The 27,916-nt window shown below is 52.3% G+C and overlaps 2 protein-coding genes across 3 annotated transcripts in view; both read right to left on the bottom strand.

Annotated features, from left to right (window-relative positions):
* Positions 1-15: 15 nt before the first annotated feature.
* Positions 16-7,719, bottom strand: LOC132446190 (pepsin A-like). Of its 2 annotated transcripts, none has more exons than XM_060036344.1 (10): positions 7,279-7,719; positions 6,984-7,058; positions 6,593-6,743; positions 6,137-6,254; positions 5,591-5,709; positions 4,914-5,110; positions 4,349-4,465; positions 3,725-3,866; positions 585-683; positions 16-248 (listed from the first exon to the last, which is right to left on the bottom strand). In XM_060036344.1, the coding sequence occupies exons 1-10, from the start codon at positions 7,401-7,403 to the stop codon at positions 111-113; spliced, it is 1,281 nt and encodes a 426-aa protein (XP_059892327.1). In that variant the 5' UTR covers positions 7,404-7,719; the 3' UTR covers positions 16-110. The 2 variants fall into 2 exon arrangements, with proteins under 2 accessions (XP_059892327.1, XP_059892328.1); XM_060036345.1 differs by lacking the exon at positions 7,279-7,719 and adding an exon at positions 7,231-7,251.
* Positions 7,720-8,009: 290 nt separating this feature from the next.
* Positions 8,010-27,916, bottom strand: part of pkd1b (polycystic kidney disease 1b) — a 37,492-nt gene continuing 17,585 nt past the window's right edge. Inside the window, exons 20-41 of the mRNA XM_060037234.1 lie at positions 27,154-27,295; positions 25,605-25,857; positions 24,492-24,687; positions 22,769-22,936; positions 22,047-22,187; positions 20,870-21,080; positions 19,685-19,808; positions 18,573-18,722; positions 17,823-18,273; positions 17,250-17,403; positions 16,480-16,718; positions 15,747-15,949; positions 15,131-15,328; positions 14,600-14,754; positions 14,141-14,347; positions 13,462-13,633; positions 12,391-12,573; positions 11,974-12,078; positions 10,943-11,077; positions 9,933-10,135; positions 9,266-9,368; positions 8,010-9,169 (exon numbers count right to left, since the gene is read on the bottom strand). Coding sequence (XP_059893217.1) covers positions 8,255-9,169; positions 9,266-9,368; positions 9,933-10,135; positions 10,943-11,077; positions 11,974-12,078; positions 12,391-12,573; positions 13,462-13,633; positions 14,141-14,347; positions 14,600-14,754; positions 15,131-15,328; positions 15,747-15,949; positions 16,480-16,718; positions 17,250-17,403; positions 17,823-18,273; positions 18,573-18,722; positions 19,685-19,808; positions 20,870-21,080; positions 22,047-22,187; positions 22,769-22,936; positions 24,492-24,687; positions 25,605-25,857; positions 27,154-27,295 — 4,808 coding nt within the window. The 3' untranslated portion in view covers positions 8,010-8,254. The remainder of the gene's footprint in view (positions 9,170-9,265; positions 9,369-9,932; positions 10,136-10,942; positions 11,078-11,973; positions 12,079-12,390; positions 12,574-13,461; positions 13,634-14,140; positions 14,348-14,599; positions 14,755-15,130; positions 15,329-15,746; positions 15,950-16,479; positions 16,719-17,249; positions 17,404-17,822; positions 18,274-18,572; positions 18,723-19,684; positions 19,809-20,869; positions 21,081-22,046; positions 22,188-22,768; positions 22,937-24,491; positions 24,688-25,604; positions 25,858-27,153; positions 27,296-27,916) is intronic.

The raw sequence follows: 27,916 nt of genomic DNA, 5'->3' as shown, positions 1-27,916 counted from the left end.
ACAAACAAGAAGTAGTTGCTTGACATTTCGTTTATTCAAAGAATGCTGGGAAGGGGGTGCGTGGTGGTTGTGTGTCCGCCAGTAGGAGGCGGAGCCCGGGGCGAGGGCGTTTAGCGGGCCGTGGCGAGGCCGACCATGTTCTGGGCCCGGCTGAAGATGGAGTAGTATTCCCTGATGAACACGTCTCCCAGGATCCACAGGTTGCTGCCTCCGGACGCCATGCCGCTGCGGCAGCCGTAGTACTTGGACTGGGGGGAGAGGGAGGGAGAGAGAGGGAGCGGGAGGGAGGGAGGGGGAGAGAGAGGGAGGGAGAGGAGGGAGAGAGACACCAGTTAGAGAGGGACTGTCGAGCTGGGCGGTATTCTTATTTAAGAGATGAGTGCTTCGTCTTCCGCGTGTGGACAACGTCGCTTCCCAAATCAAATCAGTTCCCGCAGAAATATTCGAGGAAAAGTTGGACCATTTACTTCATTGGTCTGGTGTTGAGCACACACACACACAAAGACACCCGCGTACACACACACACACCGACGTACACACCCACACACACAGACCAACATACACACGCACACACACAGTTATACCTGGCGGACGTAGGCAGAGGCGGGGAGGCTGAACTTGTGGCCGTTGATGTGGAAGACCACAGCGGGCATCTGCTGGATGCCGTTGCAGTTGACGACGAACTGGAACACAAGGAGAGGAGGGAGGAACAGCATTAGGGCTGTTTGAGAGGTGACGATGGGGCTAGGTTTAGGGTTAGGGCTAGGTCTAGGGCTAGGCTTAGGGTTAGGTCTAGGGTTAGGGTTAGGTCTAGGATTAGGTCTAGGGTTAGGGTTAGGTCTAGGGTTAGGTTGAAGGCTAGTTCTAGGGTTAGGACTAGGGTTAAGGCTAGGGTTAGGTTAAGGGCTAGTTCTAGGGTTAGGGCTAGGGCAGGCCAATTCAACTAGCGGCCCGTGGGCCAAATGCGGCCCCTCTTAATCTGGCCCGCAAGAGGTTGCATGCAAAAAATAAATAAAATAAAGGAGAAACATAGTTGCATGCAAATCAGGTTTCTGTTTGTAGCCGGTGATACTAGCCAGTATCAGTACCCCACAATCAGGAACTGGCATCACTTATTCTGACAATGTTTGGCTCAACCGATACGTTTGAGTCTAGCTTTTCTCATATGAATGACATTAGAACAAGGGCACTTTGCTCCATGACCTATGAGAAGCTGCATGAGTGTCTCAGGATGAGCCAAACTAGGCAAACAAGGCAGTGCAATCTTTCTCACAGAATCACTGGCTCAAAATGTCTCATATGTGCAGTAGTTCTGTTTTGTGATGATTCAAACAACATTGTTGAATTCTAAATACGTGTCCAAAATATGTGAGAACAAAATCTTTTATAATGATACGATTAAAAGTGAAGAAGGAAGGAATGCGTCTGACAAGTTTATTCCATGTAGTAGTACTATATATATTAAGTTAACACTACTTTAAGTACGATTTATTTGTAGCATTTCATTCCCATACTCTGTGTGGCCCATGAACCCCCAGTGGTTTTCATTTTCGGCCCACTTGTTAAAGGTCCCATGACATGCTATTTTATGTATTCTTTAATATAGGTATTAGTGGGCAACTAACACAGTATTCAAAGACGTTCCCTAAATTCAGCCGTGGTGCAGAGTTACAGCCACTCCGAGCCAGTCGCACATTGAGCTTCCCCCAAATGCGCTGTTTCGGTGGGCGTGTCAAGGAGGAGGGTGGGGGTGTGGCCCTGAGCAGCTTGCAGCCACCATGCGCTCTGTTTACAGTGGATGTATCGCAATGGCGAGCCGCACACAGCTTTTAGCCGTGTTCTGTAAATATTCTAGAACACACGGGAGTCCTGGAGCTCTATATCTAAATATTATCATATAGCCTACACAGATATCTATATCATATAATATATATTATCACGGCCAAAAGCTGTGTGAGCCGATATTATGAATCTCAAACGACCGCGTTGGGTTCTCCGACGTTCCTGGTTCTTCAACGTCCACATCAATGTGAATACACACACTGTAACGCAAGTGTTTCTTGTCGGTTCTTTGACGTGTCTTGTATTTCCACAACGAGACTGTCGTGGGGGTTATCTGAGCCATGGTTGAGAAGGAATTGGAGGAAAGGAACTTTGATTTGACTCGCTGAAGTACATGAACTGCGACATGCCGCCGGTTGCCGCGAGGCACCATCGCCCGGCAGCGGGCAGCCGGCAGCAGGCAGCGCACGGTTCAGTCGACTTCAGGTTGATGTGGAAGAACCAGAGACGTCGCAGAACCCGACAAAGTCGTTTGTGATTCATAATATCGTCTGGAGGCGCACACAATATGTTATATGATATAGATATCTATGTATATGATATTATTTAGATATAGAGCTCCAGGACTGTAACGCAAGTGTTGTACACTTCCTTGTTATTTGGATAACCGTTCTGCTGTTGGTGTGACGTCGGACTCTCGTATCTGGTATTTCTACAACGAGACTCGTATTGGGGGTTATCTCAGCCAAGGTTGCGAATGAATTGGGGGAAGGAACTTTGGCTTTGACTCCCTCAAGAACATGAACCACGACAAGGAGGAGAAAGGGATCTTTGCCGGGCAGCGCTGAGGGACCTCCGCCTCCGGCGGTGGTCCCTCAGCGGGGCTCAAGCGGGAGACATTCGCCGCCAACAATCCCTTTCTCCTCCATGTCGTGGTTCATGTTCTTGAGGGAGTCAAAGCCAAAGTTCCTTCCCCCCAATTCATTCTCAACCTTGGCTGAGATGACCCCCAATACGAGTCTCGTTGTAGAAATACCAGACGTGTTATGCGCCATCACACCAACAGCAGGACGGTTATCCAAATAACAAGGAAGTGTACAACACTTGCGTTACAGTCCTGGAGCTCTATATCTAAATAATATCATATAATACATAGATATCTATATCATATAACATATTGTGTGCGCCTCCAGACGATATTATGAATCACAAACGACTTTGTCGGGTTCTGCGACGTCTCTGGTTCTTCCACATCAACCTGAAGTCGACTGAACCGCGCGCTGCCTGCGGCCGGCTGCCCGCTGCCCGCTGCCGGGCGATGGTGCCTCGCGGCAACCGGCGGCATGTCGCAGTTCATGTACTTCAGCGAGTCAAACCAAAGTTCCTTTCCCCCAATTCCTTCTCAACCATGGCTTAGATAACCCCCACGACAGTCTCGTTGTGGAAATACAAGACACGTCAAAGAACCGACAAGAAACACTTGCGTTACAGTGTGTGTATTCACACACACACACATGTGGCGCTCGCACGGTCGAGTCTCATTGGCGGGCCAACGTCTCTGGGCGGGCCAGGCAGAGTAAGGGGAGGAGCTGAGATTCCTCATGACGTCATGAGCACAGATTTCCAAATCAGCGCGCTTGAGCCTCCGTTTTTTCCAAAGGCGAGCAGAACAGCTAGTGCTCGTTTTACACCAAACGCAAGTTTTAGCCACTGGGGGACCATAGGCAGGCTAGGGGAAGTCATATTTATGTTAGAAAACCTCATAAATTGAGATTTTCATGTCATGGGACCTTTAAGGAGGTTGAATAGCCCTTGTCTAGGGTTAAGGCTAGGTCTAGGGTTAGGGCTAGGGTTAGGGTTAGGTCTAGGGTTAGGGTGAGGGCTAGTTCTAGGGTTAGGGTTAACCCTTCCGCCCCGCCCACATGGGCGCCCCCTCACTCACGTCATTGCCGCTGCTGGTGGCTCCCACGGCGCTGTTGATGGAGCTGATGTCGCTCTGGGGCCCAACGATCAGAGAGGTGCCGGTGTCCACGATGGCCTGGCAGCCGCCGACGCAGGCGACCGGCCGGCCGTTGACGGAGACGCTGGAGGAGGGAGGGGGAGACGGGTCAGACGGGTCAGACGGGTCAGACGGCAGGCAGCAGCGCAGGGCCCGGCAGGCAGGCGGTGTTACGGACTGGAGGGTTTCAGTGGGACGGTGTCGTCAGGGTACGAAGAGGTTCACTTGCTGTGGTGCCTGGTTTTATAATTAGTGACCAAGAAACCATACGCCTTTGAGGATCACTGAATCTTTTTTATTGATGTTTTAGTCTAGATACCATTCTTAAAAAGTCAATTTACCTCAAGTAGAGTATATCGTGATATTAGTATATCATGATATTATATCGTGTATATATAATAAAGTAAAGTATATCGTGATATTTATGGATATTTAGTAAGAATCTCCGGCCCTAACCACAGCCATGCAGCGTCTTTGAGTAAGAGAGCTCTAGCCTCATTTCAATGGAACCCATCCGATTGTACGGCTAACCGCTAGCGGCGTCTGTGACACTGCTGCCGCGCTCACCTGTGCACGGTGATCTGCCAGTAGAGCTCGCTGGACAGGGGGATCCAGGTGATGGAGCCGGAGTAGTGGTGAGGGTCCACACCCCCGAAGGTCACCACGCTGCCCTGGGCGGAGTTCCTGTACGCACGTAGTGCACGGAAACACAGATGAAAGGGGGCGTGGGACAGAACAGAACATGAATGAAGGAACCTTATACCTTGTACAGTCGATGGCCGTTGTCATGCTACTGCCTGGGACACTTTTACACATGAGGTAACGCTAATGCAGACTCACACGCGCACACCGCGCAATGTGTAGCTTTCCTTACACCTTTTTAACCAGTGGCCTCTCAAAGAGCTTCACAATATCGCCTAACAATCACCCTTTCATGCACGCATTCACACACCGACGGTGGAGTCGACCACGCAGGGCGACAGCCAGCTCGTCAGCGGTGAGGGCGAGGCGTGTCGCTCAGGGACACCTCGACACTCAGTTAGGAGGAGCCGGGGATCAAACTAGCAACCTTCCGGTTACCAACCGAGTCGCTCTCCCTCCTGAGCCACTGCTGCCCTAGAGCCAGGCTTACTTGCTGAGGTACACGGAGAACATGTCCTGGGTGACCAGGCCCTGCTTCATCATGTTGTCGAAGACGGGGGTGGCGCCGGAGGAGGAGAGGCGGGGGTAGGCCAGGCCCAGGATGCCGTCGGCCTTCATGTGCTGCAGGAAGGGAGCCTCGGTCTGGCTCATGCCGAAGATCTGGTTGCGGATCGCGGCTCCGGCCACCTGTTTGAGTGGATGTATGAAAACACGGAGAACGGATCAGGGGATGAAGGTGGATCAGTTCGTCCCACATGGGAGACATGCAAAGGCACTCATTTACATTAACATTGAGGGCATTAAGACGCTTTTCTCCAAAGCGACTTACAATAACTACATTTGTGAGAAGAAAGAGAAACAACAATATATCTCTGTCGGTACCGTAAGGATGTTCATAGAACCAAGTGCCAAGCACTAACCATCACTAGGTTAACCCGTTCGCCGTACATACAATAAGTGCGTAGAAGGAGTGTGGGGGGGGGTGGGGTTAGGGGGAGGCCATGCAGAGTCTACTCTAGATGAACTCTGACTTGAGTCAGAGTCTTTTGCAGAGGCCGGTGAGTGAGTCTGCGGTCCCGACATCGGCTACACACATTGACACAACAGAGGAAGACGAGGCCTCTGAGAGGAGGTGATGGGCACCAGGGTGGCGGTTCAACTCCTCACCGTCACGGTGTCGTAGGCCAGGACGCCGGTCATGCTGCCGGTGCCGTAGTGGATGTCCAGGGGCTTGCCGTCGTACCTGTAGGTGCTGCTGGCTCTGGGGGAGAACTTGTCGTGGTTGTCTGAAGGAACACAGACGCAAGAGAGCATGAGAGGGAGGGCACGCGAGAGAGAGAGAGCGTGTGTGTGTGTGTACGTTTGTGTTCGTGTCTATGTGTGCATGCATCAGATAGTATGTGTGTGTGTGTGTGGGGGTTTTTATGTGTGTGATAGTATGTGGATTCCCACTATGTGTGTGTGTCTGTGTGTTCGTGCCTGAGAGTGTTTGTGTGTGCGCAAGAGTATGCGTGTGTGGGTGTCAGAGTTTGTGTGCACGCTAGTGTGTGTGTGTGTGTGTGTGTGCGTGCCACAATGTGTGTTTGCATGCCATAGGGTGTGTTTACGAGTGTGTTTGTGAGTGTGTGTGTGTGTGTGCAAGAGTATGTGTGTGCTTGCCAGTGTGTATGTGTTTGTGTGCGCATGTGTGTATGTGTGTGCGTGTGTACATACTGCAGGCGGCGCTGTTGCAGTAGACTGAGGGCACCCACAGGTTAGAGGAGCCGCTGTCGAAGATCACCTTGAAGGACTGAGGAGGAGTTCCGATGGAGATCACTCCAAAGTAGGCCAGCTGGAGGAGGAGGAGGAGGAGGAGGAGAATCATTTCCACGCTCTTTTACTTCTTCCATTTATGCTCTCATCTAACCAGTGATGCGTCTGCTGTCCGTCTCGCCAGCCAACCCTCTCTAACATTCACCCTCCACTCATCCCCTTACCCTCACCCTCCACTCATCCCCTTACACTCACCCTCCACTCATCCCCTTACCCTCACCCTCCACTCACCCCCTTACCCTCACCCTCCACTCATCCACCCATCCATCCGTCCATCTGTCAGATCAATGATTTCCCCCCATCATTCAGTGTAACGACCTCCCCGGGGGGGGGGGGGGGGGGGTCCCCTCCACTCACGTCAGCGTCGTTGGTCATCTGCTCGCCGGTCACCATGAGGCTCTGGTCGAACTTGGCCATGGGGTTGTAGGGGTACTTGTGGCGGACCTGCTCCCACAGGCCCTGCTCCTCGAGGGTATCCCGGGCGGTCTTCACCTTCACCAGGGGCACCCTGGGGAGTACAGCGAGGTTAGACCGGACTCACACGGAGGAGGGGGCTCTGTCTGTTGACAAAACTCGCTGTTCACTGGGCAGTTATTTGCAAAGCCGTACAGAAATGTATACTTCATTTGCTGTGATTGTACCTCCAGTTGTTAGAATAAGTACTAGGCTAGAAGAGGGGAGTATTCTTGTGAGGTGAGGTAGAGGTTGCAGTGGAGAGGTGGCTCTCCCAGAGCTCAGAGACACTTACTGGAGGATGCACTCGGCCAACGCCAGCATGGCCACCACAGCAATGGCTAGTTTCATCATCTCGGCTTTACGTCGACTGTGGAGGAGAACAAGAGCATTGGCATAAAACACATTCATGTTCAAAATGTAAATGAATTAAAATGTAAATTATAGTTCACATTTTTAATTGATTAAAACGAAATTATTCATTTAAATTCAAGTTCAAAATTATGACAAAGTAATGGGTGAGAAACATAAAGTTGCTCAACGAGATGATCTCAGTGAGGCAGGTGCTCTGGATGGGGGCTGCTCCTCACCGAAAGAGCCAGGTCGAAGTGTGACCACAGGAGGGCCAAGCGGGGTCTTTTATACGCCAGCGTTGACTTCCGAAATCCGCGTTCCTGTAATCTCCTCCGTAAATCAACACAGACCATGTTTCCATAAAGTGATAACAAGCAGTTTAACAATAATGACCTCAATACAATGTCAATTTGACGATTAAACACAAACTTCAGCAACTTCAGTAATCAGCAGGGAAACAACGATGTGTGTGCTTAAACTTGGAGATCTTGATTAGAACAAAAGGAAGGACAGAATGTTACAGAAGGGAACAGATTTGCATCAGGGGTATAGCCACCATGACGGCTGCACTACAGGATCTCAGTGTTTCATTCCACTTGTCCTTCAAATGTAAAATCCACTCTTTCAGTTAAACTGTGCTGTTCCAGTTTGTAACTAAGTGCTTTGGAAATAATTTCACTAGAAACAACAAGGAAGCACATTGCAGACTGAAACTTAGTGTTTTGTACAGTTGGTTACTGGATTTGGTTACTCATGCATTCAGCAGGAAAGGTTATTGGGTGCTGCACTTTTAAAATCAGGAGTTTTGGGGGAATTCTTGAATAAACATAACTTCTATCCAATCGGTAAACATATCACAAATCCACTTATTTAGTCAATGAATTCCTGACATGCAGTTGAGTACTAAAATATGTTCCTTCACCGCTGGTCTACAGTGTTTTTCATTAAAATGATTTACACAAGAACATGAGGTCACTTATCTTTATTTTATACTAATATATATATCTCTTTTACAAAACAAATATGTATGTGTTCACAAGTATTACACTAAGTAGCTCTACAACATCGGTTGGAACAAAACTTTATAGAACCAAAGAGGTAGACATCAGCGGAAACCTCGTCAACTAGACTCCTAATTCTATTGATAATACAGCGTTCTCCCGTTAGTAACACCAACGAGGTCGTTTCTCATTGGCTCTCCCTCCTGTCTGCCTATTGGCTCTCTGCTCCGTCGGAGCTCCAGGCCTTCCTCTTGACGGGGGCTCCGTCGCCGGCCGACCCCCTGGAGGTCTCCTCGCTCCTGGGTCGGCCGGGCGCCGGGGGGCCCCCTCCGCACCAGGGGCCAGACGCCCCAGTCCCGTCCGGGCCCCCAGGGGCCCCGTTGGACCACTGTGAGCTCCCCGAGTGCCAGGCCCTCCTCCTGGGGAGGGAATCCACGCCGGGTGGAGGGCCCTGGAGGGAGGCCCCCAGGTAGGCCCCTGGGCCCTGGATGTACCCCCCCTCCTGGATGTAGGCCCCAGAGGGGGGAGCGTCGGCGGGGAGGCGAGACAGCGGGGGCCCGGCCGAGCGGGACTCGGAGGCGGAGCTCCGCAGGCGGGGGAGGGGCGACGCCCGGAGGGGGGAGGAGTCGAAGGAGGCGCAGGTCGGCAGCGAGGCCCTGGGCCGGCGGGGGTTCAGCACGCTCGCCCTCCTGCATCTGGTGGCTCCGCCTCCTGCTCCTTCACGCGGCGCCCCGGACGCCGTCTCCTCAGCTCCGCCTCCATCACCTCCTTCCTCCACCACCTCCTCCTCCTCTTCCTCCTCCTCCTCTTCCTCGGTGTCCTCCGTCCTCCCCTCCCTGCTCCTCCTCCTCCTCCTCTCCCTGGCCCGGCCCTGCGCCTCCTCCAGGCTGAGCTCCAGGCCGCACACCTCCTCCGTGACGCGGTTCACTCGCTCGAACGCGGCCAGCAGGGCGTCCACGCCGGGCAGGAGGCGGGCCCCCGGGGCGGGGCCGGGGCCGGGCGACGCCCACGAGTCCTCGGAGCGCACCGATAGGGTGGAGGGGGAGGAGTCGACCCTGGAGGAGAGCCGGGAGTCGACCCTGGAAGGAGGCGACCCCATGCCTTCAAACTTGACCCTGTGCCGGAACTGGGAGAAGGTCAGAGGTCAGCCGGGGTTAGATATGGCGAGCCCTACCGTTACCGTGGCAGCCTCAGAATGCGCTCTCACACGGTGACCTCTGACCTCTCTGGCCTTGGTGAGGCCGGTCCACAGCTTGAGCCTCTTGATGAAGAACTCCAGCATGTCGGGGTCCTGGGGTACGGGACGCTGCGTCGCCTTCACTGTCCTGAGGAACAGAGCAGTCATCCCATTGGAGGATTTATTAAAGCTGTAGGCTCAAGCTATGAGTTCATATTGGCAATGAGTTGTATCCATTCCTACTCAAGCCAGCATTAATGATATAGGTACAGTACATGTACCTGTAGTTACTGTAACTTTGTCACTGCGTACCTGTAGTTACTGTAACTGCCTCAGTATGTACCTGTACCTGTAGTTACTGTAACTGTATCAGTATGTACCTGTAGCTACTGTAACTGTGTCCCTGTAGTGTAGTTACTGTTACTGTATCAGTATGTACCTGTAGCTACTGTAACTGTGTCCCTGTAGCTGTAGTTACTGTTACTGTATCAGTATGTACCTGTAGTTAGTTACTGTAACTGTCACTGTATACCTGTAGTTACTGTAACTGCATCAGTATGTACATGTAGTTACTGTAACTGTGTACCTGTACCTGTAGTTACTGTACCTGTATCAGTATGTACCTTTAGTTACTGTAACTGTCACTGTGTACCTGTAGTTAATGTAACTGTATCAGTATGTACCTGTAGTTACTGTAACTGTCACTGTGTACCTGTAGCTGTGGATCAGCAGAGCTCCACTCAGCCGGGCCAGCAGCCAGAGGCCGGCCCCCGTCAGCAGGAGGGCGTAGAGCGGCCCCAGGACCGGGTGGGCCCTGCTCAGCCGGCGAAGGACCAGCCGGCCCCGCAGGAGGGCCATGGCGGAGACCCCCGCCGCACGCAGGGAGCTGAAGCCCTCCGTGGAGGAGGAGAAGACCTGGGGGAGAGGAGAGGGGAGGAGGAGGAGGCGGAGGCGGAGGAGGAGGCGGAGGCAGAGGAGCAGATGAGACTAGAAACAATAGATAAGTGATGACTCAAACAAACGGATAAGAACCCTGGTAATGGGGTTATTACTCTTCACAGAGTTCTCAATACACATATTTCAAACAGATTAGATATTGTATTCACAATATACTGTAATTAGAGACGTTGGAACCCACAGTGATCAAAGTACGCTGATTAAGCAGAGGCCTTTAATTGTCTGATCAAATGAGAGGAAGAAGCTTGTGTTTGAAGAGACAAAGTCAGAGAGTAGTGGGGAGAAGTGGGGTAACGAGATAACGACTGATCAATCGTTTCTCATTTCCCCACCCCCTGAGAACATCAGCTACATACTGTAGCTCAGTTGTGTGTGCGTTTGTGCGTTTCAGCGTGCTTGTGTGGGTACCAGAGCATGTGTGTGTATGTGTATGTGTACCAGAGTGTCTTTGTATGTGTATGTGAACCAGAGTGTGTGTGTGTGTATGTCTTTGTGTACCTGAGAGTGTGTATGTGTGTGTCCCAGAGCATGTGTGTGTATGTGTGAGTGAGTGAGTGAGTGAGTGAGTGAGTGAGTGAGTGAGTGAGTGAGTGTGTGTCCCAGAGTGTGCGTGCGTGCATTCGTGCGTCCCTGTGTCCCTGTGTGTGTGAGTGTGTGAGTGTGTAAGTGTGAGTGTGTGTGTGTGTCCCAGAGCGTGCGTGTGTGTGTGTACCACAGCCCGTATGTGTGTGACCCAGAGCGTGCGTGAGTGTGTGTGCTCCTCACCACGAGGCCGCCGTGCGCCCCCAGCGTCAGGAGGAGCAGCAGCAAGAGGACCACAGCTCCCAGCTCCCTCCACGCCGACGCCAGCACCCTGGGGAGCAGCACCCACCGGCACCCCGCCACCACGGCCCCCAGCAGCTGGGACACACCGGCGCACAAGGTCTCTACTGGGTCTACACAGCGCTACCAGTTCACCAGGTCTCTACTGGTACCAGTTCACCAGGTCTCTACTGGGTCTACACAGCGCTACCAGTTAAACTCTACTGGTTCTACACAGCGCTACCAGTTCACCAGTTAAACTCTACTGGTTCTACACAGCGCTACCAGTTCACCAGGTCTCTACTGGTTCTACACAGCGCTACCAGTTCACCACGGTCTCTACTGGGTCTACACAGCGCTACCAGTTCATCACAGTCTCTACTGGTTCTACAAAGTGGTACCAGTTCACCACAGTCTCTACTGGTTCTACACAGCAGTACCAGTTAAACTCTACTGGTTCTACACAGCGGTACCAGTTAAACTCTACTGGTTTTAAACAGCGGTACCTTGTTGCTCTGTTGTGATTCTATTGACTTTCTGTTTACTGTCCAGTCTGTCAGTCGACACTCTGGTCAATCAGCAGACACTCTGATCGGGAGCCCCTCACAGTGAATTTAGATTGCTAATTAAGGAGTCGTTTGTGCTCAGGTGTCAGGGATACCTATAGATAGAGTCTGGACCCGGGAGTTGAACCCGCTATCGTTGATACCTGATCGACTCGACTGCGCCTTCCCCACATTCTGGAGAAACTGAAAGCAACCATATAACAAAATAGCCCAAAATAAGAATATTATACATTTAAATATAATTGTGAAAGTAAAAGGTAAAACAGATGAAACAAAACGTCAATAAAGGGATACTTTAAGAGGAAGTTACAGGAGTGTTAAGTGTTAAGGGTTTAAGTGGATTTCCCGATAACTCCTATAGCCTGAGACTGTGAGCCTAAGGGGTCAGGCCTTGAGGTAAGGGGACAGAGAGGGACAGAGGGGTGGTACCTTCAGAAGCACCAGAGTGAGGAGGACAGCAGCCAGCTGGGACGCCCGGGCAGCCAGAAGAGCAACACTGTGGAAGTCCACGAAGGTGTCCTCCGCCGACCGGAGCTAGGAGAAGTAGCATAGCGTAGCATTAGCATATATCATAGCATATAGGTTAAAGGTTGTGTCACATATCTGGAATAAGAAAGACAATGTTGTGTAGTGTGTAGGCAAGGCATGGCAACTTTATTTATATAGCACTTATCGTACACGAAGCAGACTCAAAGTGCTTCACATAGAAACATTGACATACAACAATATGTAATAATAGATAAATAAAAGAAAACAGAGTTTTAAGCATAAGCAGAGTAAAAAAATTGATAGAAAATAAAGGCAAAGTAAAAAAGAAAAAGTAATGCAATGTATTAGTGTGTATACCTGCTGGACACAGCCGGAGGCACGAGATTGGCATTGCAGCTGCAGTATCGCTGTTGCTATGGACAACGAGGCCAGGCAGAGCTGGAGCCAATGGCCGCCCTGCCGGATGTACTGAGCGCGCTCAGTAGCCATGGCGTGCATCTCACCGGCCAGCAGGAGGAGGGCCGAGGTGAGGAGGAGGACCTGGAGGAGTTGGGGATCGTTAAGAGTTACAAAATGAACACTAATTCATCAAATTCAGCCACAGTCAAACCAACACACAAGGGTTATTCGTTTAGTGATTGGTGCAAATGAGTGATGTCACTGCCATATTTGTATGTGAGGTGACGTCAACTGCAACCAGAGACGCAATTGTTTTGTTTCACCAGAGATTTTGTCTTCCCTGATTTTTGATTCAATCGTTTTATTTTTTCAAGCCTGATGTTATTTATTTTTTTAATGACCTTTAATGACCTGCATTTAAATTACCGAGGTAATATTTTTCTACAGCGAATATCAACCGTTAATGGTCATCCAAGAGTCAATCCATCCTGGGCCTTTCTCTCTATAAATTGTTTTCTTCTGGTCGGATGTTCCCCCAGACGTCAGTCGTCAGTGATTGGGAAAAATTAGAAAGTGTGTCCTTAAGTTCAGCTCTAGTTCAAAACACATCCACACAGTCTGTCTCAGGCTGTGATTGGTCTGTACAGTCACACTGTGATTGGTCTGTACCGTTAGGCTGTGATTGGTCTGTACCGTCAGGTTGTGATTGGTCAGTACCGTCACGCTGTGATTGGTCTGTACCGTCAGGCTGTGATTGGTCTGTACCGTCACGCTGTGATTGGTCTGCACTGTCAGGCTGTGATTGGTCAGTACCGTCAGGTTGTGATTGGTCAGTACCGTCACGCTGTGATTGGTCTGTACCGTCAGGCTGTGATTGGTCAGTACCGTCACGCTGTGATTGGTCTGCACCGTCAGGCTGTGATTGGTCTGCACCGTCAGGCTGTGATTGGTCAGTACCGTCAGGTTGTGATTGGTCAGTACCGTCACGCTGTGATTGGTCTGTAACGTCAGGCTGTGATTGGTCTGTACCGTCAGGGCCAGCTGCAGGTGGGGGCCGGGGTCCGGGGGGACGAGGAGGGGGTGGACGGACAGGGAGGGGGCGACCCTCTGAGGAGGAGACCACCTGAGCTGCAGGCTCACACACACCAGCAGGCCCGTCTCCGGGTGGGCCAGCGTGAAGTCCACCGAGAGCAGCCTGAACCTGGAGGGGGGGGGGGGGGGGCACGTTTGGTTTAGGACGCCCTTCATCAGAGACACAGAGGGGACGGGACAACACCAAACCAGGGGCAAGAGAGGAATACATACAAACAACAGCGGTGTCTGTCTGACGGAAGTAAAATCATTTGTAGTTCTGCTCGGCACATTTTTCAAATTGATTGTAAAAAAAAAACCTGCAGTCCAAAGGACCCCAAAATAGATTTTTAAAAGAACAATTATTTTCATCATCTTTAGCAAAGGAATCCAACAGGTTTAGTTTCTAAGTTCAGGTTCTAGGTTCAGGTTTAGTTTTCTTCATGGTCTGACCTTACTATAAACACAGAACCAAACCCCAAACTCAGGACTAAACCCAAACCCAACACTAAAACTATTTGTGCATGGCATGGTATCACATGACACGACATCGCATGACATAACGTCACGTGACATGGCATCACATGACATAACATGGCATCACATGACACAACATGGCCTCAGGTGACCCCCTTACTGTGCTGTGGCCCCTCCCCCCTCGGACAGCTCCCCCAGCAGGCGTCTCGTGGCCCCGCTGCCGTTGCCCAGGGCGACCACCTGGGCGGCGCCTCCGAGGTGGGGCGTGACCCGCAACCGTGGCAACCCCACCAGCCTCACGGGCCCTGGGTTGGGGTGGAGGAGGGGCGCCAGGACGCGGTCCATCCACCGCCACGCCTCCGGACAGCTGGGGGGGGGGGGGGGGGGGTTGGGGGTCCGTCAATGGGGGGGTTCTTATTCCAGAATTATTATATAGATGTGAGTGTGTGTGTTTGAATATATGTGCATGTGTATTTGTGTGAATATATATGTGTGTGTGTGTGTGTGTAAATAAATATGCTGGCAAATCCTAAACAGTTTTTTCATTGACGTTGGGAGAAAGATAACGGTGACGTGTGTGTTGGGACTGTGTGTGTGTGTGTGTGTGTGTGTGTCTTGCCATGTGAGTGAGGTGAGGTTGGGGCCACCCGTGGGTGCTGTGTTCAGGGCCCGCTGGGTGCTGGCCCGCAGCATCCGGCCCAGGCCCTCTTCGGGGCTGCTCTGGTAGTTCACCAGTAGAACCAGTAGCAGGAACAACAGCTGACCCACACAGTGCTGGGAGGGAGGGGGGGGGGGGGGGGGAGAAGAGAGAGAGAGAGAGAGAGAGAGAGAGAGAGAGAGAGAGAGAGAGAGAGAGAGAGAGAGAGAGAGAGAGAGAGAGAGAGAGAGAGAGAGAGAGAGAGAGAGAGAGAGAGAGAATGTATTCTCTATCTCTTTTCCAGGCTGTGCTGATACACAACAACCTCAACAACAGACCTGTTCACACACGATCAGACCACAAGTACGACTAGATCTGAACCTTCAACACTACAAAACTCAGTTCATACTGATTGATTGAAGCAGTTCAGTTCAGCCCCAGCCCAGGTCCAGTGTGAGCTCTTTATCTCCACTGAGCCTGTGTCTGCTCCTCTCCTCTCCTCTCTCTCTGTACCTTCATGAGGGAGCGCAGTGCCCAGGCCTTCTGCGCCTCCTGCCTGGCCTGCAGGAGGCTGTATCCCCACGGCGGGCGTACTGTGGCCCCAGGCTCCACCTCGGGCCTCCAGACCACGGCCTCCCGGGACAGCAGCTCCTCAACCTCTGGGTCCACGGGCCGCCACAGCACGGTGTAGAGCAGGGCCTGGACGCACACCTGGACACACGCACACACACACACACACAAAGCACCGTGAAGAACCAGACATGGACACACACACACACACACACACACACACACACTGAGCACGGTGTAGAACCAGGCCTCGACACACACTTGGACACACACAGCACCATGAAGAACCAGGCCTGAACACACACACACACACACACACACACACACACACACACACACACACACACACACACACACACACACACACACACACACACACACACACACTGCCGTCGGTAAAGATGAATGAGCGAATGGACGAGTGGATAGGGCTGACGGCTGGATGACCAGATGGACGGTAAATGACAAGGTGTGGCCCCCAATGACCGACCCAACCCGTTACAACGCTACCAACAGCGCCGAGGGGCCGGAGAGGCCCCCGTGTGGGAGCGGCGGTCACCTTGAGCGGCTCCAGCAGCAGCGCGGAGCTCAGGAAGGCCGTCAGGACGGACGCCAGCCACAGGAGCAGCACCGCGCGGGGGAAGGCGCGGCCGTAGAGCGCCACGCAGCCCAGGCAGGCCGCCAGCACCGCCGCCACCAGGGGGTAGACCACGCGCAGAGCCCAGCCGGGGAGCAGCCAGCCGGCCGGACCCCGGGCCACGCCTACGGGAGGCAAGGGGGAGGGGGAGAGGGCGGGTCCTTCAGAGGGTTTATTCTCCCGTCTAAGCTGTGACAGCGATTGACCCGTCGTCAGGGCGACAGGCCTGTAACGGCTCCTAAACGGTGTCATTCTGATATGACATGTGCAGTATAGGAGGGATTCCGTCACGGGATCTGAAGTACCGTAGAGTAACTCCCCGCCGGGCATCTGGGTGCATCTTTGACCAAAGCATCCAAGCCGTCATTCCCGCTCGGTTACTCTCGGTTATTGTTGTATTGTCTTTTTGTAACGGTGGAAAAGGCACCAAGGTGGCCGCTCAGAGTTTGCCTGACATCACGTCAAACCCTTTTATTATTTTGCTATTATGTACGTTAGAATATGGAAATGATTACAGTGGTGTCAATACAGAAATGTATTGATCTGATTAAAGTATTGAGGCTGGATTAAACACGATGCTGAGCTTGGAGGATACGTCGACAAAGAGCGAGAGGGGGTACATGTCAGGGTGTGTTTGTGGGGGGGGGGGTCTCACCTATACGCGTGGCCGACGGGGAGCGGGGGTGATCGGGGGAGGGGCTGGGGAGGGAGGTGCTGGCCACGGAGAGGAGGGTGAGGGAGGAGGGGGGGCGGGAGGGGAAGGAGGTGCTGGCCACAGAGACCATGGACTGGGCGGAGGGGGGGCGGTACCGGGAGGCGGGGGTCCAGGGCCCCCCCTGACCTTTGACCTCTGACCCCCAGCCGTCGGACCAGGAGCTGCAGGAGTTGCTCTGGCTGAACGTCGACGGGAAATAAGACGACGATAAAATACAATGGAAAATAATTCATAATTAAATATTAACAAAATAAATGATTAATAATAATTATTTTATATTATATTTCAATGATTATATCCTATATGTATAAATTAAAGATCCATTATTTTCTAACCCTAACTCTATACAGAGTCAACATTTATATAGAAAATATAAAACCACATTTCTCCAGGTATTTGTCTCCGTGTGATTCCTCTCATCTCTTAATGGAACGGGAGAGTTCCTCCCCTCACAGTGGGAAGTCTTCTCAGTCTCCGTCGGAAGACGAGCGTCTCAAACGCATGAAGGAGAGGAGGGGGAAGGGGAGGAGGGAACGTGTGTTTGATCCTTCATCCCAGCCTCGGGAACGGGAACGTGTGTTTGATCCTTCATCCCAGCCTCGGGAACGGGAGCAGCCTTCTCTCCCCTCCCTGTTCGGCGTGTTTGTGGAGGAGGAGGAGGAGGAGGAAGAGGAGGAGGAGCAGCAGCGTGGGGAGTATCTGCTACCTACGTGTTTGTGAAGGAGGAGGAGGAGGAGGAGGAGGAGGAGGAAGAGGATCCGCGTGGGGAGTAGCGGCCGCTGTCGGAGGTGGAGGTGGAGGTGGAGGAGGTGATCTTCATGTCCTCCGGGTCCTCGGTGTGGATGGATCTGAGGAGGTTCTCCTCTGACGACAACAACAACAACACAACGTTGTTTAGTGAACGTGTGTCGACAGAGGGGGTAATCGCTGCACATTGCAAGATCTATGAATTAAAATAGCGTATGGTTGTCGCCTGCGTGCAAATCATCTGTATGTACTCCCAGCTGACTACCTCGCTCGGTGCGTGTGTGTGTGTGTGCGCGTGTGTGTCTGTGTGCATGTGTGCATGCGTGCATGCGTCGTCCGCGCGTGCGTGTATTGTATTGCGTCTCCTCCCACTGTGTGTTGCACTGGATCTGGTTTCTGTAATCTACTTAATATTGGCGTCCAGGGAGCCTTGACACTAATCGGGGCAAAGCTCCATCCTGACTGCCTCGGCTGACGCATACAAACCAACGAGGAACAACAACAACATGAACCCGACAACAGCCCCCGGGACTCACCAGACTGCGTCAGGAAGCTGTTGGTGAGGGAGGGGTACTGGGCCAGCGCTTTGGGGCGCGGTCGCCCAGCAGGGGACAGAGGGCCGATGGGGAAGGGGCCGAGCCCGAGCGTGGCGGCGGCGGCGGCGTTGGTGGGGCCGGCCGGCGCCAGGCGGGGCAGCGTCAGGCCCTTCTTCCTCCTCAGCGGCCGCGTCGGGCCCCCGCAGGACGGAGACGGGCCGAGGGGCTCGGAGGTCAAGGTCGCGGGGCAGGGGTCGAAGGTCGTGTCCGAGGGGGAGCCGGAGAGGGTGAGCTCGGCGAGGCTGTCGCAGGAGGGCCAGCCCCCCAGGGCCCCTGCGTGGGGGGGGCCCCCGTCACCGCCCCCCCCACCCCCCCCGTGCGCTGCCTGGGTGAGGCCCGCCGCCTCCCAGAACGCCAGGATGCCCGAGTCAAACGCTTTACTGCCTAAGAGCTGAACACCACAGGGGGGGGGGGTTAGAAGGAGACGGCACGGAGACAGTGGAGCAAAGGATGTGTGTGCGTCTGCGTGTGTGACTGTGTCTGTGTGTGTCTGCGTGTGTGACTGTGTCTGTATGTGTGCGTTTGTATGTGTATTTTAGTGTGTGTGTGTGTGTGTGTGTGTGTGTGTGTGTGTGTGTGTGTGGTTGCATTGATGTGATTGTATATCTGTGGATATGCGTGCATGCGTGCGTGTGTCTCTGTCTGTGTGTGTCTGTGTGTGTGTGTGTGTCTGTGTGTGTGTGCGCTCACAGATGACGGACTGCTGTCTCGTCTGGGGGTGTGGGAGCTGTCCGGCAGAAACAGGAAGGATGGGCCGGAGAGAGCTGATTGGCCGAGGAAGACGTCCATCTCCACTGAGTGACAGACCGGAGACGAAGGAGCAGACAGGTCGAGTGTTACCTGGAAACACGCACACCCACATACGCACACACACACAAAGACAAACACACACGCACAAAGACAGACACACAAACACGAAGACAAACACACAGAGACACACACAAAGACAAATACACACACACACGGCCAAACAAACACACACACACAAAGACAAACACACACACAAAGACAAACACACACACACACACAAACAAAGACAAACACACACACACAAAGACAAACACACACACACACAAACACAAACGAAGACACACACACACAGACAAAGACAAACATACACACAAAGATAAACAAACACACACAAAGAAAAACCGAAAGACACACACACACAAAGACAAACAAACACACAAAGAAAAACAGACATATACACACACACACAAAGACAGAAACACACACAAGTGCGCAGACAAACACACGCATGCTTGTTGACAAACGGAAAGATTGAATGACTTTAATTTCAACTTGATTAAATCTGTTTCACTTCCTCCCTCACTCTTATCTTCTCCTAATATTTGCCTGTAATCAAGATGTCACCGTATCAACGGCCAAACATCCACCACTTATTCAGCAACATCGTCCTGGCTTCAGCGACGCATACAAACCCAAGACCAGCTTCAACGGTCAACAAGGATAAGTGTACCGGGACTAGCAGAGGCCCAATGTGGACTGATCCCACGTTAAGATAAGTCTGTTCACATCAAACCTCCTAATATCAGCATAATGACCCCCAATCAGCAGCACTATTAATATAAACGTCTGTGTGTATTTGAGTGTGTGTGTGTGTGTGTGTGTGTGTGTGCGCGTTTACATATGTGTTCGCATTTACGTGTGTGTGTGTGTGTGTGTGAAATTATGCTTGTATTTCAGTGTTTGCATGTATGCTTGTGTGTGTGTACTGTGCACGTGCATGTGTGTGCTTGCGTTATGCGTCCGTGCATGCATGTGTGAGTGTGCATGTGCACCTGGCCGCGTATCTTCCGGAACAGCCAACAGAGACCACACTGGAGAGGAAACACCAGCAGGCTCAGGGTCATCCCCACGGCAACCGTCTCCCCACTGAGCATCATGTCCGCCGACACCGGCCCCCTGCAACCCCCCCCCCACCAAATAATCAATACGGTGGGAAACATTAAAACAGCTCATGTACTATTACAGTGTATTAACGAAGCCATTATATAACCATGTCCCACATATGACGTAAGCAATAAACCACATAATGTACATTGATTCAGTGCATTATTGTCCAATGCCGAGGCAGCCTGGGGTGGTTAACTCCATTAGTATCTGCTACTTTGTCGTTTTTTAATCGATATTCATCGGACACAATTGTATTATGCTCTTCTGCAGGGATTTGAGCAAATTGTTTTTGCGTTGTCGAGGATATGTCTGGTCGATGGTTGTATCTGACCGTTGTCTTGAGAGGATTCGTAGCGCATTGATTCGGAACCTGTTATTTAAAAATAATGCATCCCCTTGCAACATAGTTGACCAATATTAACATTTATGTTTTAAACGTGTTATATTATATTTAGGGCAACTTACAACCATTCATACACACATTCACACACAGCGACAACCGGCTCGTCTGGAGCAGTCAGGGCGAGGCGTCTCGCTCAGGGACACCTCGACACTCCACTAGGAGGAGCCGGGGATCGAACTGGCAACCTTCCGGTTACCAGCCGACCCGCCCTGGCTCCTGAGCCACATGCCGCCCTCATTTCCACTGCGGACGAGGGCTCAACGATTTGGGGAGATAATCAAATTACGATTTTTATGAACAATATGTTGATTGCGATTTAACATGCAATTTTTACGTATTTATTAATTTCCTTATGTTCGGTATTATTCATTAAAAAAAGCAATAAATCATTCTTTAGCATGACAACATTGGAAGCAGTCAACATATAAACATCTCTTTCCTTTAGGCCAGCCTGATGTGTTGAGATGAATTGATATTATAACGTCTTTATTTAACTATTGAATTGTAAAATAAAAATAAATCTTACTGATCTCTAGTCAGTAACTGTAATAAATCACCAAAAAAGTAAAAAAATAAATAAAAATATTTGAATTCGATCAATCCTTGAGCGGACCAATCAGGCTCGAGGGTTCCCCAACGCTGTGGTAGGTATGGACACATGACCCACCTGTGTGTGGTGGAGCCCACGGCCCCGTGCCACACGGCCCCCAGGGCCATGTAGAGGTGCAGCAGCAGGGCCCCACAAGTGACCCTCTGGGCCCGGGTGAAGAGGCTGTGGGCGGGGCGCGTCCACAGGGACAGCCACAGGTGGCGCTCCGCCGCCCCGTAGAGCAGCTGGGAGCGCAGAACACGCCGGAATCCAGAGAGCTCCTCGGGACCTGAACACCAGGACACAGCTCTGTGAGCCAGAGTGTCTGTCTGTCTGTCTGTCTGTCTGTCTGTCTGTCTGTCTGTCTGTCTGTCTGTCTGTCTGTCTGTCTGTCTCTCTGTCTCTCTGTCTGTCTGTCTGTCTGTCTGTCTGTCTGTCTCTCTGTCTCTCTGTCTCTCTCTCTCTCTCTGTCTCTGTCTCTGTCTCTGTCTCTGTCTCTGTCTCTCTCTCTGTCTCTCTCTCTCTCTCTCTCTCTCTCTCTCTCTCTCTCTCTCTCTCTCTCTCTCTCTCTCTCTCTCTCTCTCTCTCTCTCTCTCTCTCTCTCTCTCTCTCTCTCTCTCTCTCTCTCTCTCTCTCTCTCTCTCTCTCTCTCTCTCAGATGTAGCTACTAGTTAGTGATTGATGTATTAACTAGTTAGTGCTAGATATACTAACTAGAAAAAACTGCTAGCTTGAGCTACAGTGGTAGTCACTGGTTAGTGCTAGATGTAATCACTCGTAAAACTGCTAACACCAGGACACAGCTCTGTGAGTCGTGTCAGAGTCCACAGTTCGCGTAGTTTGCGAAGTGCGAACTGATGTCCGCAGTTCGCGCACTTGGTATTGAGAAACGGCTAGAAGCCGTTTCTCAATACCAAGTACGCGGACTGCGGACTCGTGGACTTGGAAGTTCGCACTCGGCAAGTCGGGACTTCCAAGTACAAACCTCCGAGTCCTGGAGTCCGCACCTGCAATCGGAACAGCAGCGGACTCGATGACGACACCACCTCAGCTCGCCTGTTCACTGTGCTACGGCCTCATGCAGGCATATACTACTGAACAGTATGAACAAATGATACGAAACAAAACACCCGCCTCTTTCGTTTTAACTAGTGAAACTGCTCGCTTGAGTTACGGTGGTAGTCACTGGTTAGCGCTAGATGTAGTCACTAGTCCCAGGGCTAGGTGTAGTAACTGGTCACCAGTCATCACTCACAGGAGGCCAGCACCCTCCTCTCCAGGGTGCCGGTGCCGTGCCCCCCCACAGAGAGCCAGTCCTCCACCAGGAAGAAGAAGAGGTGGTCCGTCTGGGGGTCCCAGACCACCACCTGCTGCAGGTACCAGGACGGGTCCAGACCTGGGGGGGGGGGGGGGGGGGGGGTCACAGGACCGTCACTGGCATTAGGGCGTCGGCCCCCTCACCAGTTAACTGTTTAACTGGTTGACCCTCTCGCTCTGGGATGAGACCCCCACTCAAGGACAAGGGACAGCTTCAGCTTTTATCAGCTCTCTCTCTCCCTCTCTCTCTCTCTCTCTCCCCCTCTCTCCCTCTCGTCTCTCTCCCCCTCTCTCCCACTCTCTCTCTCTCTCTCTCTCTCCCCCCCCCCCCCCTCTCTCTCTCCCTCTCTCTCGTCTCTCCCTCCCTCGTCTCTCTCCCTCTCGTATTTTCAACACACACACAACTTCAGGACACACAGACACACACACACACACACACAAAGAGCCATCTTCAACAAACACACACACACACACACACACATCTTCAGGACACACACACACTCAAACAAACAATGAGCCATCTTCAACACACACACACACACACACACACACACACACACACACACACACACACACACATCTTCAGGACACACAGACACACACACAAAGAGCCATCTCCAAGCCCCACACACACCCACACGAGGCTCCACAGGGGGGTACCGGTGTTGTCGTGCCAGATGCAGATCTTCCACAGCTCCCCCAGGCCGTGGGGGGTCTCCAGGTGGAAGTGGTCCAGGCCGCCCCGCTGGAAGGCCCCACCCCTCTGCAGGTGGCGCCCGCCGCTCTTGGTCGCGCCGTACAGACACACGCCCACGTGGGCCGTGGTGCCTGATGGGTAATCACACAAGATGGCATTGGAGCTGGTACCAAAAAGACTTTGGAGGGAGGGGGGAGGGGGTTTGTGTGGGTGTATGGGTATGCATGTGTTGACTAGTTTGTGTGCGTGCGCTTGTGTGTGTGTAAATAGTGAGTGTATGCTGTGAGTTTGTGTATGTGAATTGTGTGTATTGTGAGTATGCGTGTTTATAGTGAGTGTAAATAGTGAATGTGTGTTTGTGAGTGTGTACGAAAAATGCACCTAAAAAAAAACGAACTCTGTTCCATCTTCATTCTGTGTCACATTTCATGCATCAAAAAACTGCCATCGCTGAACAGACTTGTTTTTATCTACAAGAAAACCTCAGAATCCGATAGTGCCAACCGGGCACCATCTCTCTCCCGGTCTCAAGGAAAAACACTTTCTGGGAACGCACCCATCAGGCAGCTGCCGGGCAGTACATCAAAACTGCTGCGCCGCACAGATCCTGAGAGTCACTCGATGGCGCTCAGACATCGGCCGGCGGATCGCTGGCTGTGCCATCGCAGAGTTGCTGATGAAGGCAAACGGGAGAACGCATCGACCGGCCGACGGCAAACCCTGGTGTGTACCGACGAGGGGGGTGTGAACCGCGGGGGGAGATACGCTTTCTTACAGGACAGCACTTCTGTTATTGGTTGTATAAAACTGTTCCCGCCACAAGCCTCCGTCACCGAGGGAACCGACCATCATAGGGCTGATGTTGGATGAAAAACACAAGCTTGCTTTAAGGGGTCTGCCGTGTGTGTGTGTGTGTGTGTGTGTGTGTGTGTGTGTGTGTGTGTGTGTGTGTGTGTGTGTGTGTGTGTGTGTGTGTGTGTGTGTGTGTGTGTGTGTGTGTGTGTCTATGCATGAGTGCGTGGTTGCACATATGTGTTTGTGTATGTGTGTTCAGTTTACTCCACTTATGGTTTGTTTATTTCTCATAAAGGGAAAGCAGGTAATACATCGAACAGCCTTTGCAAAGGTGCATTTAGTCTTTCTCCGCAATAGGAAACTACATCTCCCGGAATGACCCACGGCAAACCAGGGAATACAGCACTCAAATGCATGTACCAAAGAAAACAAATCTTGCGCTTCCTCCTCATATGGTAAACACCGGTCACATGGACCACAACACACTCCTCTCTTAAAGAGGCGCTACACTATTCGGTTGCTGTACCTCAAACGTTTCTCAATAACTATTACTTGCAGCATTTTTAGCTCTGGTTTAAAGTTAACATTTGATTGAAACATGTAAACAAGAAATAGCAAAACTACACAAATGACACAGAAAACAACAATGTGCGTGTCCATCTCTTTATGCGTGCGTGCGTGTTTCTGTGGGTGTTTGTGTATACGTGCGTGTGTGTGTGTGTGTGCGTGTGTGTGTCCGCCTGCCTATGCGTGCGTGCATGTGTTTACATGCTCGTGGGTATGTGTGTCCGCCTGCCAATGCGTGCGTGGGTATACATGCGTGCGCGCGTGTGTGCGTGCGTGTGTGTTTGTGTACATGCGTGTGTGTCCGTGCGCGTGTCCTGGTCTGACCTGCCCCCGGCCTCCAGCCCGTCTTCACCAGGACCCGGTAGCGGTAGCCCCCCCCAGGCCCACAGAGCGGCACCGTGCCCAGCCTCCGGCCCTCCAGGTGGTCCAGCCCGTGGGCCACGAGTCCCAGCAGCAGGTGGATCAACACCAGCACCGCACACACCAGGCCCACGGCCACGCTGAGCCCCCCGCCGTCCCCCTGGAGGGGGGGGGGGGGGGGGGAGGGTGAGGGAGAAGATAGATTAACATAACAAATACCCGACGCTTCTATCCAAAGCCACTTCCAACCATTTTTGTACAAACACCAACGGTGGTGTCAACCGTGCAGGGCGACAGCCAGCTCATCGGGAGAAGTAAGACGTTCCCTCCCGCAACGCAAGGCGGTGACGGACCCCTTACGTCCTTGCGGAACCTCCTTGCGTCCACCGCAAGGGCCGGATGTGCCCCTCCCAAAAAGCGTAAGCTTCCGTCAAGCGACGCAGCAGCAGAGGCTGTGATTGGATGGCTTACTAAAACCCGACGCAGAACCATAAAGGTTCACGACTGCGTCGAAGCGTCTGCATGGTCCCTTGCGTTGCGGGAACGCGGAACCATAATCAGCCCTTTATGGCGAGGCGTCTTGCTCAGGGACACCTCGCCACTCTAGCTAGGAGGAGCCTGGTATTGAACTAACAACCTTCCGGTTAACAAGTCAACCCGCTCTGCCGCATTACTCGGGGGCATCATGATGTTTGCTTTGACGTGAACTCGTAGATAGTACAAAGCACGAAGATAATCTCCCCTTTCCCTTCCTCACTGTGCTGTACTCGCTATCATGCATTAAATTATCTTTTATCCTACTACAAAGAATGTGATTAAGGGATGAACTTATTTTCTAATGGTTTCTAATATGGTGCTGTATCTTGTTTACTGTATTTTTATTGTATTGTTTTGATGCATTGTCTTGGCCAGGGCGCTCTTGTAAGAGAGACAGGTTTCATCTCAATGAGACTAACCTGTTTAAAAAAGGTCAAAACAAGATAAAAACTTTTCAATCCGATTTCTAATTCACTCATTCTTCGTACAGCTCTATCCTCCCTACCCTCACTATGAGCCTAAGAGAAAGATCCTCCATACCGGTGGCAGCAGCACTACGGCCCCGGGGTGGACAAACAGACTGGCCCCGAACATGGTGAGGTGCGTGGTGAGGCAGTGCGCCGAGCGGAGGGTGCTGCCCTCCAGTGGCCGGAGCCCGTCACTGCGCCACCGGCCGTCCGTCACGTTGTAGTACTGACACAGGGAGCTGAAGACACACACAGAGGCCCTGATGGGGCCCGCGTCCAGCGACGACTGCAGCCGCACCGAGAGAGCCCCCTTGGTGCGGTTTAACCTGTTAGAGTTAAGCCAACAATCAAAAAAACATGTTTATTTTAGAGATAATTTTTCAAGCACTCGCTGTATAATCTGATTAGAAGTAAGAACGAAATGGACTCATGAGAAAAAATAAATACAGATAGAGAACGGGGAAAGACGGTCCAAGATTCCTCTCTCTCAGGGGACCCTGAGAGAGAGGGGGGCCCTGAGAGAGGAGGACCCTGAGAGAGAGGAGGGCCCTGAGAGAGGAGGACCCTGACAGAGAGGAGGGCCCTGAGAGAGGAGGACCCTGAGAGAGAGGGGGGCCCTGAGAGAGAGGAGGACCCTGAGAGAGAGGGGGGCCCTGAGAGAGAGGGACCCTGAGAGAGGAGGACCCTGAGAGAGGGACCCTGAGAGAGGGGGACCCTGAGAGAGGAGGACCCTGAGAGAGGGGCCCTGAGAGAGGGGGACCCTGAGAGAGAGGAGGGCCCTGAGAGAGGAGGACCCTGACAGAGAGGAGGGCCCTGAGAGAGAGGGACCCTGAGAGAGGAGGACCCTGAGAGAGGGACCCTGAGAGAGGGGGACCCTGAGAGAGGAGGACCCTGAGAGAGGGGCCCTGAGAGAGGGGGACCCTGAGAGAGGAGGACCCTGAGAGAGGGGGGCCCTGAGAGAGGGGGGCCCTGAGAGAGGAGGACCCTGAGAGAGGAGGACCCTGAGAGAGAGGGACCCTGAGAGAGGGGGGCCCTGAGAGAGGAGGACCCTGAGAGAGGAGGACCCTGAGAGAGAGGGACCCTGAAAGAGGGGCCCTGAGAGAGGGGGGCCCTGAGAGAGGAGGACCCTGAGAGAGGAGGACCCTGAGAGAGAGGGACCCTGAAAGAGGGGCCCTGAGAGAGGGGGACGCTGAGAGAGAGGGACCCTGAAAGAGGGGCCCTGAGAGAGGGGGGCCCTGAGAGAGGAGGACCCTGAGAGAGGGACCCTGAAAGAGGGGCCCTGAGAGAGGGGGACCCTGAGAGAGAGGGACCCTGAGAGAGGGACCCTGAGAGAGGAGGACCCTGAGAGAGGAGGACCCTGAGAGGAGGACCCTGAGAGAGAGGAGGACCCTGAGAGAGAGGAGGACCCTGAGAGAGAGGGGGGCCCTGAGAGAGAGGAGGGCCCTGAGAGAGGGGGACCCTGAGAGAGGAGGACCCTGAGAGAGGAGGACTCTGAGAGAGGAGGACCCTGAGAGAGAGGAGGGCCCTGAGAGAGAGGGGGGCCCTGAGAGAGGAGGACCCTGAGAGAGGAGGACCCTGAGAGAGGGACCCTGAGAGAGGGGGACCCTGAGAGGGGGACTCACAGCGGGGAGAGGAAGACGGTCTGCTCCACGGAGCCGGCCGGGGAGGACAGGGAGAGGTTCAGCTCCCGGACCAGGGGGGTGGGGCCCGGTAGGGCGGGGCTCACCTCCACCCGGACACACCCCGCGCCCGCCGCCCCGGCTCCTACAGATGCATCATGGGAAATAACAAACATCACATCGAGTGCACATCATCTGAGTATATACTATAGACCCTAGGTTAAAGGTTTTAGAACTAGGAATTGGACTGCAAACGCCATTTAATTCAAATTCAAATTAAAAAAAAACTTTATTTGTCCCCAGGGGGCAATTGAGGGCACATAGCAGCAGCATTACGAAGGACAGGGCCATGTCCAAACAAAAAACAAACAAAAACACAGCATTGCTACCTGGCAGACAATACACACAAGCACAGGTGTCTACAAATACACACATTTATATAAATATGTATAAAATATGCAAAGTGCATGTTTATAAATGGAGAACTGACTCTTAAAAGTGTAAAATGTGTCAAATATGACATAAATATTAAGTGCAATCAGTTAATAAATACCATGCTGGTTATAATACATTTGAGATGAATTGAGGCGAGGTATTAATAATGTACTATATATATATGAGAAGATCCGTTTTAAAACGTGTGAAACTTTTGAATACCAATGAATGTTTAGTACTACGGTAAATATCTATCTCTTAGGAGGAGCTGTGTGAGAAGGGTTAAGATTCAAAGTATCCATTGAAGGGTCGAAGAGGAAGACGTCCTCGT

The sequence above is a fragment of the Gadus macrocephalus genome, chromosome 18 (genome assembly GCF_031168955.1).
Source record: "Gadus macrocephalus chromosome 18, ASM3116895v1".
NCBI lineage: Eukaryota > Metazoa > Chordata > Actinopteri > Gadiformes > Gadidae > Gadus > Gadus macrocephalus.
The sequence above is the reverse complement of the archived record's forward strand: the minus strand, read 5'-3'. Positions and strand labels throughout refer to the sequence as shown.

Excerpts from the sequence above, each read along its gene's own strand:
- LOC132446190 (XM_060036344.1), bottom strand. The coding sequence starts at position 7,403 with ATGGAAACATGGTCTGTGTTGATTTACGGAGGAGATTACAGGAACGCG. Across the intron at positions 5,710-6,136 it reads CTGCAACAGCGCCGCCTGCA|ACAACCACGACAAGTTCTCC; the intron begins GTATGTACACAC and ends GTGTTCCTTCAG. Across the intron at positions 4,466-4,913 it reads TTCTCCGTGTACCTCAGCAA|GAACTCCGCCCAGGGCAGCG; the intron begins GTAAGCCTGGCT and ends ACGTGCGTACAG.